The 14,383-nt window shown below is 42.8% G+C and overlaps 1 protein-coding gene across 1 annotated transcript; it reads right to left on the bottom strand.

The window, feature by feature from the left end:
- Positions 1–11,417: 11,417 nt before the first annotated feature.
- Positions 11,418–12,989, bottom strand: LOC119349897 (acetylserotonin O-methyltransferase 1-like). The gene is made up of 2 exons (XM_037617999.1): positions 12,044–12,989; positions 11,418–11,947 (listed from the first exon to the last, which is right to left on the bottom strand). Exons 1-2 carry the CDS (start codon positions 12,866–12,868, stop codon positions 11,645–11,647), a joined length of 1,128 nt encoding a protein of 375 aa, XP_037473896.1. The 5' UTR covers positions 12,869–12,989; the 3' UTR covers positions 11,418–11,644.
- Between the last annotated feature and the right edge of the window lie 1,394 nt (positions 12,990–14,383).

The following is a 14,383-nucleotide window of genomic DNA, read 5'->3' on the forward strand; positions in this document are numbered from 1 at the left end:
TGGCTCGCAAGGTTCTCGTCGGGTTTATTCTTCCCTTGTTAACTATGACCGTATATGGGGGCTTACCCACCTTGGCAGCTACTTTCTCAGCCAGCTCCCTCTTCCATGTGAGACCGTCCGGCAGCCCCTTGATTCGAGCCCACACCGAAACCTTTGTTAAACGATATGCATTAACATCATAGAAACCATCGTATTCCTGAATCACAATTGGTGCCCTCCGAAACAGCCATGGCCCTCAATCCATAATCTTCCTCCAGTCTCCCAAACAATGGCACTGAACAAGAAAAAGATTTGGCCCCTTCACAATGAAAGTGACCCCCTGCGCCGCAGACCACGCATTACGCATCTGAGATAGGAGTGTCACGTGGCTAAACGGCTTCGTCGTATGAACCCGAAAAAGAACCAGCCAGCGCACATCCTTAACCAGATCTTCCATCTCCGCTGAGAAATCAAGATCGTCCTCCTCTTTCCCATGCAACCTCATCCCAGCGAATTGATCCTCTAAGTCAGGACCAGATCTGAGGTAGTCGCCAAACTCCTTCTCCTCTCCGGCAGAGCTGTTCTCCCTCGCCTGCTGCCTTTGACTCTGCACTCCATCTTCCCTGGTATTGATATTACTCTCCTTCTCACCCGATCCCTCCGGTACTTCCGATCTGTTCTTCTCCATCTTCCCTAACCCTAATTTCGACGCCCTCTCATCCCCCTTCCCCCCGATCTCCTTGTGAGTTGGATCCGCCATGCACGAAGATGCGCGTGACGGGTAGTGGTAGATCCCACCGGCGGCCAGAAAGATCCGGCGACCGGTGAGATTTTACGTGAACTCTAGCGTGAACGCCAGAGAAAAGTTGGAACCCTAGCGGCGGAGCCAGGAGGAGACACGAGAATTCCTATGGTCCACCCAACGCGTGCACTAATAGAGCATGCTCACGCGGGGCACTCTTGGTGGCCCGGTCCATAAGCGGGAAGAGTTTTTTTCAGTTTTACTTAATTTCTTTTTCTTCTTTTTATTTTCTGCTTCTTTTTTCTTCTTTTTTAAATTTTGGTTTCCCTTTTTCTCGTTTCTGTTGCTTTTTTATTTTTCAAAGTTTGAATTTTTTCAATTTTGTTTTTTGATTTGAATATTTTTTAATTTGAACTTTTCCAAAGTGGGGCGTTTTTGAATATGAAAAAAATAAACATTTTGCAAATTTGAACAACTTTCCAATTTGAACAAATTTTAAGTTTTAACAAATTTCAAATTTGAACATTTTCTATTTTTAAACTTTTTCAAATTTGAACTTTTTTTAGATCTCGTATTTTTTAATATTTTAAGAATTACCAAAACAATAAAACAAAAAAAATCAAATGACTGAAAAAAGAAATTAAATTTTTAACTTTTTATTTGGCCGCGTTCGAGGCGGCCCATCAGGAGGTCGCTGCGTGCGGAGCGTCCTTTGGTTCCGCATTGCGTGGATCATAGGGGCACCCCTGAGACACAACCCGGTGGGCCTATTCATTGCCTTTATAGACCAGAAAAATCGGCGTCGCTCATGTCGTTTGCCTCCATGGACTCTGCCAGCGATCATGTGCGAATAGGAGCCAGCGTTGGGACCTCCTACATGCCGCCTAAAGCGGCACAAGTTGCGGCGCCGGCAGGAGCGGTGCTTCGTGGGGCCGAGGCCCAATAAAATTAGTTTCATTCTGCTAAAAAAAGGTTTCTTCGGTACGTACTTACGTACAAATAAATCAATCAATTAAGATAGTGAACTATGGTAACTTGTCAAATTTGAAAAACAAAATCAAATCTTAACATTTTTAATATTTGTTTATATTTCGAATTTGAACATATTCAAATTTGAACGAATGTCAAATCTAAAAAAAGTATCAGATCTAATTAGATTTTCAATCTGAAGATCTTTTAAAATTTGAGAGTATTTCATATATAAACATTTTCGAATTTGAACAAATTTTATATCTGAACAATTTTCAAATATAAACAAATTTCAAATCTGAACATTTCTAGAATTTGAATGTATTCTGAATGTGAACGTTCTCAAATTTGGACCAATTTCAAATCTGAACAATTTTTAGATCAAACAGATTTCGAATCTGAACATTTTTTAGAATTTGAACAAAATTTAAATCTAAATGTTTCCAGATTGAATGAATTTCATATTTGAACAAAAATAAAATATGAATAAATTCATAATTTCAACAAATCTGAAGTCTTGACATATTCAAATTTAAAAAAAATTCAAATACTGAACATTTCAGGAACATGAAAAGTTAATGTGAAAGAAAAAACGAAAAAGAAAACTGAAAAGACATCGAGAAGAAAAAAAGGAAAGGAAAAAAACAGAAGGAGAACATGAGAGCAGCCGAACTGGGCTGGAGCATAGCGAATATTAAAGCAAACACAATACATGGGGTGCGTGGAGGGAGCAACTAGTTAACTAGTACTCCTTCGGGAGCCTCTCAGCCATTCGCCACGTGTCGCGCTCTGGATGCTCCCTTCAGATTTTGTTTTTTTATTATTTCGCACGTGTTTTCGGCTTTTTAAATGGTTGTTTCGGGTTTTTTCTACGTTTTGGTTTCCCCTAGTCTTTCTTAGCTTTTCAATAAAAAAAATTCGGGAAAAAAAATTTGCGCGAAAAAAACTTGTTTTTTTTTTCCGAAGAGTCACGGTTTTGCTTCCGGGAAAGGTACGGTTGTGCTTTCGCGAGAGTCACGACCGTGCCTCTCGGGAAGGGAAGAACAAAACGCGTTTTCTGTTTTTTCCTTTCGTGAGAGTCGCGGTTTTGCTTCCGCGAGAGGCACGGTTGTGCTTTCGCTAGAGTCACGGCCGTGCCTCTCGAAAAGGGAAAAATAAAACGCATTTTCTATTTCTTTTTCTTTCGTGAGAGTCACGGTTTTGCTTCCGCGAGAGACACGGTTGTGCTTTCGCGAGAGTCACGACTGTGCCTCTCGGAAAGGAAAAAAATACGCGTTTTTTTATTTTTTTTATTTCGCGAGAGACACGGTTTTGTTTTCGCGAGAGGCACGGTTGTGTTTTCGCGAGAGTTATGGTCGTGCCTCTCGGAAACGGAAAAAAACGCGTTTTCCGTTTTTCCCCTTCCACGAGAGTCACGGTTTTGCTTCCACGAGAGGCACGGTTATGGTTTCGCGAGAGGCATGGGCGTGCCTCTTTCGGAAAGGGAAAAAATTGTGCTCCCGGTTCGGTTTTTTCACCCGGGTTTTTTCGTCCGGTTTTTTTAAAAAGTTCGTTAAAACCTATCAACATGGAATCTAGTTTGGAAGATCTCAACGCGAGGAATCCAATGGTGAAAACCGTTCAAGTTTTGGACGCACGGTTTGGGAGATAAAACGTTTTGAATAAATGAATCTAAAAAAAAGGGAAACTTCCAGGTAGCGACAAGTGGCGCTCTGCATGTGGGCCACTTGTCGCGATCTGGGAAAGTGGAGTGTTCTTTGAAACGAGTACTCCTTAATTAGTGATTTTGCTGTGTGGCGGCGATTCCTAATGTTCACTCATAGTGCACAGCTCATGCTGGGGCGCTCCAGTGGGCCGGCCTATTATAGCTACATCGCTTTTCTTTTCTAATTTTTGTTTCATTTTTTTATTTTCATCTTTCTCTTTTCTACTTTATTTTCCTTTTATCTTTTTCTTTCTTTAGTTTCCCTTTTCCGTTTATTTTTTAACCTTTTTAGTAATGTTTAGATTTTTAAAATTGTTCAGTGTTGAAATATGTTTAGGTTTGAAATTTGTTTAAAGTAAAACAAAATGAGAATTTTTTTATTCTAAAAAATGTTCACATTTAAAAAAAATCTAAAAGTTGTTTACATTTGAAAACTGTTCAGACCTGAAAATTTTACAAATTTAAAAATAATTCAAATATGGAAATTGTTCAAATCTAAAAAATGTTCAAATTTGAAAAAAATTTAAATTTAAAATTTGTTTAAATACTAAAAATGTTCAGATATAAAAAAATTAGTTCATAGTTTTTAAAGTATTCCAATTTTTAAAAAGGTAAAAAAAACAACAACAGAAAAAAAAGAAAAAAAAGAGGTAGCTGTGATTTGGGCCATAAGAGAGCGGCACATGAACGAGGCTCTGCGTGCGTGGTGGTTTAGGCCACGTTTGAGCGGCACATAGGTTTTGCCCCACCGATCACGAGCGACGAGGAGCCAGCGAGCGACCACGTCAGATCTGATTTTTAAATCAGAACGTTTCTAAATTACAAATAAATTTGATAATCTGAATGCTTTTCAAATTCGGAACATTTTGAAAAATATGAATACTATTTGTCCTTTTCTTTTTCTAGTGTTTTCAAAATCAGAACGGTTTTAAAATTTGAATGATTTAAAATTGAACAATTTTAAAATTTGAACAAATTTGTACATTAATATTGTTCATAATCTGAAAATTTACGAAATCTGGATAATTTGAGCAACTCTAAAATTGAATGATTTTAGATTCTGAACGATTTTTAAATTTGAATGATTTTCAAATTTGAACAATTTTCAAATTTTGAAACATTTTCATAATCTGAACGTTTTGAACAATCTGAACATTTTTAAAATTCGAACATCTTTAGAATCTAAACAGAAAAAGCAGGAAAAAGGGAAAAATAAAAGAAACATAGCGAAAACCAATCGAAAAACCGCAGCAAAAAAGTGAAAGAACCGTGCAGAGAAACCCGAAAAAACCAGCCCCGGATTTTCTGTTGATTTACCTATATGGGTTGGCCAAATAGCGCAAGGTTGCCTGTCGCAGCTATATATCACAATGAGCAATGTATAAGGATCCCCGATACTACCGTAGCGAATCGAGCATATCATCACCATCGAGACGTTGACGCTCCAAAAAATACATTTTATTTCCATCATTGCCTTTTAATGTTGTTTCTACGTAGTACAGAAGATATCTTTTTTATAGACAATACCATGATATATTATAGTAGGAAATAGTATATGGTACAGATACGTAAGCTGTCTCCGGCGATTATAAAATAAGCAAGCTCACATCAACAAACAAGATAACTCTTTTATACGTGATAAGCAACCTCAAACCAATAAACAGTACATCTATTTCATTCAGTACAACGGTATAAGATTTTTTATTCTTAACAGGTTTTACGAATTTAGTGCTCATATGCAGGAGTAATTGTTCCGGGGAGCCAAACCGCAATGTCATGCAACCTCCACAATGCATGAAATTTCTATCTTCTTGTGGTGACGTAATTTACTCCACCCAAGATTCTTCTTAACAATCGATACTACATATATTTAAGATAGTTCATGGACACTACAGGAAACGGGCAATAGGCCGACGGCCCGACGCCGTCGGCATAGGCCAAATAACCCGCGCCACAGGCTATAGTCGAGGGCGGCCGTGGGCGTATCGCCCTCGGGTCCTTCAGGTATGTGGGTACAGGTATTTGACGTTGGCGTAGAGGATGCCCTCGATGTAGACTTGGCAGGCCCATCGCTAACAGATGACGGCTGTTAGACGTCGAACAGGCTACACCGACGGCTTTGCCCTCGGGCTAGATTTTTGATTTTTTTCCAACTTTTTTTCAAAAAGAAATTCAATTTTTTTCAGACTTGTTAATTTCACAACGGACATTTTTAACTCTCAGCACGTTTAATGTAAAATCAAATTGCACTTGTGGTCAAACTTCCCGCTCGGCCACCCATCCTCACACTACTCCAACCCCAACACGCTTAACTTCTCCATTCCTTCCGGATGACCTATCAAGAAAGAAATCATATCTTAGTGATAATAGTACCATATCAATCATATTAACTCTTGGACTGTGGTGTCACACCTTTTTATTTTGAATTCCATACAAATACTTAAATACACAGCAATGAATAAATAATAATAATAATAATAATTTTCAATTCAAATAATAATAATAATAATAATAATATTTAAATACCCTTGTCGCGGTGGAGCGGGGGAGGGTGTGGTGGGTCGTCGGCGGCAGTGGAGCGAGGAAGGGTGCGGGGGGTGCTCGGTGGCGGTGGAGCGCGGGCCGGGGAGGGCGCCATTAGTAGTTTTGTAAAAAAGTAAAATAAATATATATATATATACTAATGGCGCACCCGGTCATAGTGCGCCGTTACTAGTTTAAACTAGTAATGGCGCACTGTGAAACGGTGAGCCATTAGTAGTTTTGCAAAAAAAAGAAATAAAAAAATACAGTAATAGCGCATTTTCTGGCTGGTGCGCCATTACTAGTTCTAGTAATGGCGCACTTCAACCTGATGCGCCATTAGTATGTATGGAAAAATGAAAAAAAAATACTAGTGGCGCACCTTGTGTTTGGTGCGCCATTAGTGTCTTCCACACTAATGGCGCATCACCAACCGGTGCGCCATTAGTATATAGTAGTGGCGCACTACTTACCTGGTGTGCCATTAGTATCAATCCTATCTATAACCCTTTTCCTAGTAGTGGGAAACTATGACTATCTGTTGATCAATGAGCTAGTCAACTAGAGGCTCACTAGGGACATGTTGTGGTCTATGTATTCAAACATGTATCACTGTTTCCGGTTAATACAATTATAGCATGAACAATAGACAATTATCATGAACAAAGAAATATAATAATAATCATTTTATTATTGCCTCTAGGGCATATTTCCAACATCAACTTCATACGGGTGGATCCTCCGTCAACTATGTCGCCCGCGACAACAACTGCAACACCAACAACGGTGGCAAGGGCAACTACCGCGACAAGGGTCGCGGCAACTCTGGTGACCGTGGTGACTACAACAACAACAACCGTGGCGGGTACCGTGGTGACTGCGGTGGTGGTGGCAATCGTTAGAACGGTAATCGTGGTGGTGACCGCGGTCACCATGGCGGTGGCGGGGATGCACGTCTGCAGTGCCAGCTCTGTCGGGGCCCTGGGCACTATGCCTCGGAGTGCGCTTAGCGCTACAACCACGCCTTCCAACCTCAACACTCCTAGATGGTGGGTCTCGCTGCCGCTTCACCACCATCCATCCTCGGCGACCCTACCTGGTCCACTGACACGGGGGCTACCGATCATATCACGTCGGATCTGGACCGTCTCACCGTGAGGGAAAAGTACCCTGGACGGGACCACATCCACACTCCCGACGGATCAGGTTTGCACATAGCTCATCGTGGTCATGCCCTTCTTCCTACACCCTCTGTCAATCTTAAACTTCGCAACATATTACATGTTCCCAATGCCGACAAGAACCTTCTTTCTGTTAATCGTCTTGCCATTGACAATCATGCTTATCTAAAATATTATCCTACTCATTTTCTTATGAAGGATTTGACAACCAAGATGGTTCATCTTCACGGCAGATGTGAAAATGGGCTCTATCCCATTCGGCCTTCACGTTCTCATGTCTTGTCTTTAGTTAGGCTCTCTGCTGAAGATTGACATGCTAGACTCAGCCACCCGTCCACACAAGTTGTTCATCATGTTTTGGCGTCCAATAAATTAGCATCGTCGAGTCGGGCTTTGACCCATGTGTGTAATGCTTGTCAACAGAGCAAAGCACATCAACTACCTTTTCCTAGATCTTCGAATGTTTCCTCGTTTTCATTGGAACTTATTTTCTCAGATGTGTGGGGACCTGCCAAAACCTCCTCTTGTGGGTCCCAGTACTATGTTTCATTTATTGATGATTATTGTAAATTTTTGTGGATTTATCTTCTCAAACAAAAGTATGATGTGTTTGATGTGTTTCGTGATTTTCTTGCCCATGTTGAACGCCTCCTATCTTGCAAAATCCTATGTGTTCAATCAGACTGGGGTGGGGAATACGAAAAACTTAGCAACACATTTTTTCGGCAACTTGGCATTGCTCACCACGTCTCTTGTCCACACACACACAAACAAAATGGCTCGGCCGAAAGGAAGCACCGTCACATTATTGACATGGGTCTCTCCTTATTATCGCATGCGTCTATGCCCCTCCGTTTTTGGGATGAGGCGTACTTGTACGCATGCTACCTTATCAACCGACTACCTAGCCGCGTCATTGGCAATATGAGTCCCATGGAAAAATTGTTTTCCACCAAGCCTGACTACGCATCTCTTCGCACGTTCGGGTGTGCATGTTGGCCTAACTTGCGCCCGTATAACACTCAGAAACTTGCGTTTAGATCACAATAGTGTGTGTTTGTCGGGTACATCATTCATCACAAAAGATATAAATGTCTTCACGTACCTACCGCTCGTATATATATATATATATATATATATATATATATATATATATATATATATATATATATATATATCACGAGATGTTATCTTTGATGAACAAAATTTTCCTTTTACCAATGACCAACCCTCTCCAATACCGCCTCGCGTTGCTGAACATGCAATCCTTTTATTTCCACATGACCACATGAACTATGGTGCATCTGTTTCTCGAACTAATCTGGATGCAGGTACCGATTCGGTGCAGCAAAACCCATCTCCGGACTCCCAGGCAGATCCTGTCTCCCAATCCGCCGCCGCATCAGCCTAGGATCACAAGGTGTGTCTATCCAATCTCTTCTCTCTTTGGTTCACAAGGTGTCCGTGGGTTGTATGAAATAAAACCATAAATTTACACACTATTGTATCGATTGAGAACTCAAGAGCAAAGCCCGTTTCCAACCTCGTCTCGGCAAACGTGGTTTCTTACCCATCATGCTTCTCTCACCAACGACCACCATGAAGCCATTGCTTTTCTGTCTCCATGATCTTTGGTCCTTCTCCACCAGCAGTGTGAAAAAAGGCATTTCTTTTGAGCTTCAAGGTAGGATGATAGTATAATCAGTGTACAGTACTGTCCAAGAATGAACCAAACTGGTTCATATAGCTGTAAAAATCTCTTGTGATCAACAACAAAACTAATGCTAATATTCAGGATTTCAAACTTGAAGCATTTGGAGATCAACAAAGAAAAAAGTCAAATTGACGGCATGCTTTTAAATAAAGATCATGCAACTTTACAAGACTTGCATCTCAATAAAACCATATCAGTTGCACATGCAGATGAGAGAAATGGGAAATACTCTATTTCATTCAAGGGTTGTAGTATGTCAATTATTAAAACGCAAGCACATTATAAGTCACAAACCTCCAACGCGCAGATAATTTCGGAAATGCCTAAACCTTAGATAATTTGGGAAAGGAGGGTGGCTACAGTCCCCTTGGCTGATATACATAGGTCTAGCTGTAACATCTTTGGGCAAAGCATCATTTGCAACTGGTAACCACAGAATATGTATTTGGCGCTCCTACCGAAGAAAAGAAAAGAAAAGGATTTAAAAGTGAATGCCGCCTTCATAGGTCACAAACCTCGGATTGTCAACATCTTCTTGTGAATGTACACATATTTGAAATACTTGAAGCGGCTGGGATAATGTTCTTAAAAATGGGTTGCTTCAGAGATAAGAAACTAGTACTGCAGTCAGACCAAAAGGAAATTCAAGGGCACAAAATACTTCCAGCAGGCCTTTGCAAATTGGCAATTAATTAAAAAAAGGTGATGTATTGGCACAAACACATGATGCAGAAGTTTAATTCAAGGACGGGGAAGTAAGAATAAGGCCACGTACGTACTAACGAAAGAGGGGATCAAGGACGAGCTGTAAAATCCAAATGAAAATATCAATACATAATGAACAGCACCATTGCGTTGAAATACCACAAGTCGCTGCTAGTAAGATTACATATGCCGGCTCTCTTGGACAACAAAGCCTAAGTCAGGATTCGACTACGCACGATTAATTTGTTGTGTTTGACGTTCCTCTTCCTCTCTTTTTTTTTGCGATTAAGTTGCTGCTACACTAATGTCAAAAAATGTCTTACATTATGGGACTGAGGGACCAAGACAGCTTAATAATTAATTAATGGTCACACTCCAACTGCAGGACCGGCTAGCTAAACGGACACGCTGGATGATATGTTATCACGTTCCCCCATGAACTCCAAATCTGGCGAAACCACCTACCGTCGCACGAGGGAAGGCGCCGCCGGTCGTGGAACACGCGGTCTGCAGGTCACATCGGTCCAGGCCTTGTTGGGTTCACGCGGTCCAGATGACATGCACGCCCGCCAAGTAATTGAGAAAGAGATGACGGGCTCGTCCTTGTCCATAGCCAGGCTTCGAATGGGTTTGTTATAGAGCTACTGCTGCTGGAGATGATCAAAGAAAGACAAGTCTTCGTAGTAGGCACGTGCCGTTGTTGGTCTAGTCCCGGCCACACCGTCAATGTATCAGCTAGCGTGAAGCATCGATACTTTATACGTCCAAACAAATGCACTAGTAGTATGGTCTTTGCATGCTTGGTGCTGCTGCATGTGGGCTGTGGAGGTTTTTGAGCATACTGTCTGCATGCATGCATCTCGATAATAACAATCCAATCCAATCCAATCCTATGGTCTTTGCATGCTTGGTACAGTGCCTACCAATCCAATCCTACTGTCTGCATGCATGCATCTAAATGCGGCGGGCGTCCTGTGGGTCACGAGGAGCGTGACCAGACCGCGTGTTCCACCAAAAAACAAAACAAAAAAAAAAACGACACGGGCCCTCGTTGAACACGGTGCCCTGTCCACCTTCATACCAAAAGATAAATCCGCACTCGTTTTTACTGTTTTTTTATCAAGATTTATTTTAAATCTCTATTTTTAATGGACGAGTTGGTGAATTGTCTCTGCGGTTTATTTTCGCTGGGTTTTTTTGGTCTCTCTTCCCACCACCCCCTCCCAACACCCACTAATCCACTGAATAGTCATCACATTTTACCATGCAATCAGAAAGCCGTGGTGTTCACAACATTTTGGACAAGTGGGATAGTTATTTCATGCTAACAACTCATTGAGACCGGACTATGTACTTGCAGAGTAAACTAACTGGCTCCTCTAATCAGCAATGGGGTAAATGTATATGGCTCTTCCCGCAAAGGAAATGTAAAATAATCTAATCGTGATGGAATAATATATCTTAATATACTCCTTTTTTTTACCATACACACACACATATGGCTGATGGATACATCGTCCAACTGAATTGGATAGATCTAACAAAGTACTTTTTACACTAGGGATTGACTTCACAGTGGACTTTGTAATTTTATTTTTACTATTCCGTTCTTGGGTGCACGCTGGCAAACGAGATGAGGAAGACGCAGAGTTCTGAATGTAGGTAATACGTATGTGTCGTGGTAGGCTAGGTAACGCATCAGTCGATCATATAGTGCGGGTCGGGAAGGCTAAAGACTCTAGCTACGACAAATAATTTGGATCGGCAGGAGTAGAACAAATACACGTGTAAATGTTTGGTAACTGCAGAGGAAATGATAATATATGTAAAGAAAAGAACGATTTATGTAGATTTCATAGGTGTGGTACAATGAGTGGAAAAAATGAAATAAACTAAAGAGAAGCAAATTTGAAAAATCTATAAACAAAAAGTAAAACTTAAATGCAATAATACATAGAGTTCCTGGTGAGATTTATTACAAATCAAATGAGGACTCCTTCCTTTCCAGTTTATAAGTCTTGCACGTGTATCTTGGCTGCTAATTTACCAAGTTAATTACACGTGCAAGACTAATAAACACGTACGGACGGAAGGAGATAGTATCTCCGAAGTGGAAGTAAGTACATTTAAGGGTATACTTCGATAATTGATCGAATCCCATTGGTTGGAGTGATCTTGTAGTCGCTGAACCCGGCTTCGGAGAAAATCAAGCTCCACTCGTTTTCCTCTCGCTCCATTCCATCGGAGCCCATCATGTAGATATCTAACAAAACCTGCGCCTCTTTGGAATGGTTGGGCTGAGTCACCGGATATCCCACCACCATGTCGATGATTATCACCTTTCCTCCGGCTTCTTTCGCTGGGATCGCTTCCTTGCACCGGCGCATTATCTTGACGCAGTCTTCGTGTTTCCAGTCATGCAAAATCCACTGGAACCAAACATACATATTATATCCCATTAGCATAGTAGACCAGCAGAAAAAAGAAGAACATATCCAAAAATAAAAATAAAAATAAAAAATTACCTTGAGTAGAACAGCATCCGCAGGTGGGACATACTCGAACATATTTCCGGCGACGAAGGTCAAAATGTCGCTGGCGGGAGCCGCGGCGACGACGTGTGGGAGGTCCAGAACGCTGCACTTGAGGTGCGGGAACGCTCTCGCCACGGCCGACGCGGTGGCGCCATGGTTGCCGCCGATGTCCACCAGCGAGCTTTTCACTTCCCCGAACGCTCTGCCGTGCTCCTTCAACAGGACCTTCATGGCGATGCGGCTGTCCGCGGCCATGCCGTCGTTGAACAAGCCGCCATCGACCTTGGTGGACTCCCAGAACGTGCAGCCGTTGGCCAGCTGGACGAGCGACTGCGACTGTGCCGACTCTCCCTCTTGGCCTTGGGTAAACCACTCGGGCATTTTGAGGAGAGAGGTCCAGCATAACGTGTTGACGATGGTGCCCACCATCGGGGACAGGTTGTGCGGTGATCTCTCGACAAGGAGCCGGGAGACCCGCGTGAGCTTGTAAGACGCAGCGCCATCACCGGCGTGGTCGTTGCTGCCTTTGCCTTGGACAATGGAGAATACCCCGGTGGTGGTGAGCACCCGCATAACCCGCCGGAGGTTGGAGCGCTTCGTGGGGTGGATCCCGGTGTCGGAGGCCAGCTCGGACAAGGTGGCGGCGCCGCCGCGGCGGTGGATGGCGTCGGGGATGCGCAGGTCCGTGGCGGCCTTGAGCGCCAGTGACTTGACGAAGGCGAGGCCGTGGTGGTAGAGCTCCAGCTGAGCTTGAAGTAACTCGTCGCTGCTCATGTCGAGGTCTTGGTCTCGTTCGATGTGCTGCGCGGCCGGCATGGTGTATGTGTATGATCGATCGAGTGTGGTATGCTAGCTGCTACCTGCTTCTTGCTTCTTCCTTACGTAGAGAAAACGTAGTACCTTCTTATAGATATAGATGCATGCGCATGGTTTTCTAGTAGCTAGCTTCCTTTTGCGGGTTTTTTTTTGTTCAGGGAAGCTTCCTTTTGCGGCTTGGTTTGAGGTTACTACTTCTAGTTGTAGCCTCCTGTGTGGACGTAGTTTCCCACACCCCCTACGACTCTCGATCTCAGACCCCACCGACGAATGCATTTATCCGTCACGCTTGACAGGTGGCCCAACTCGGCAGAACAGTTTGGACCTCTCATTGAGAAGATTGTATTTCCACAACAATTTCTTTTTGTTATTTTATTTTTATGGGGATTCGTTAAAACCCACCCCCTTGATGCATGTTCAAGACAATAGCATTTCTCAAGGGGCTAAACAAGAGATGACCTACAAAAAAATAATCCTTGTTTGGACCCGTGGTTCTGAAGTCCGTGCACTTCGACCCTACCTAATTGTTCACTCAAGCACCACATCACCTTGTGGCCGGCGGGTTAGGAGTAGTAACTACCGTGTGTCCCTAGGGCGCTACGCGTCCAGGTTTAGTACAATATTGATGCCATCTTTCCAGGTGACGGTATCTTGACAAGTGTTGCTCAGCACTGGTTTGGCTTGGCAGTGGCCAGGCAGCCCGCCCGGGATCAATCCCCGTTGGGGACGATTGCTGGTGTCTCACCAGGGATTTGCACCCGAATAGCATCCCTACACTTCCGTGCCACGCAAAGCAACGAACGAACAAAAACGAAAATACTAGAAACTTGAGACTCTAGAAGAATAGAAGAAGCAACGAACGAACAAAAACGAAAATACTAGAAACTTGAGACTCTAGAAGAATAGAAGAAGCAACGAACGAACAAAAACGAAAATACTAGAAACTTGAGACTCTAGAAGAATAGAAGAAGCAACGGAAGTAACCAGATCTGGATAAGTGGCGTATGAAGAAACCTTGGAATAGAAGAAGAACACTAGTGCAGAACCGGCCTTTAGTGCCGGTTCGTAGCAGCCTTTAGTGCCGGTTCTACAACCGGCACTAAAGAGTGGGGACTAAAGGTCCCCCCCTAGTATCGGTTTGTCACGAACCAGCGCTAAAGTGCGAACACGTGGCACGAGCCAGGCCCGGGTGCGCGTAGGGGCTTTAGTACCGGTTGGTAACACCAACCGGTACTAAATGCTTGTGTTTTTTTTTTCCATTACTTTTTTTTGCTGGTATTTCACGATACTACAAATTGTACACGTTATGCATATATATAAATAGATTTTCTTGTACGTATAGAACCGCATATATAGGGTCGAGTGAACAATTTGGTGAAGCCATCGCACCATCACTTGCTCACGCAACCGGGCCTCCTCTCGCAGCCGCTCCCGCTCATAGCAGCCCGTCCTCAGTCTTAGGCGCGCTAGGTGGGCCTTCGTCTTTGGCTGAGCTCCACGCCGTCACGGTAATTA

This window comes from Triticum dicoccoides, chromosome 1B (genome assembly GCF_002162155.2).
Source record: "Triticum dicoccoides isolate Atlit2015 ecotype Zavitan chromosome 1B, WEW_v2.0, whole genome shotgun sequence".
In the NCBI taxonomy this organism is placed as follows: Eukaryota; Viridiplantae; Streptophyta; class Magnoliopsida; order Poales; family Poaceae; genus Triticum; species Triticum dicoccoides.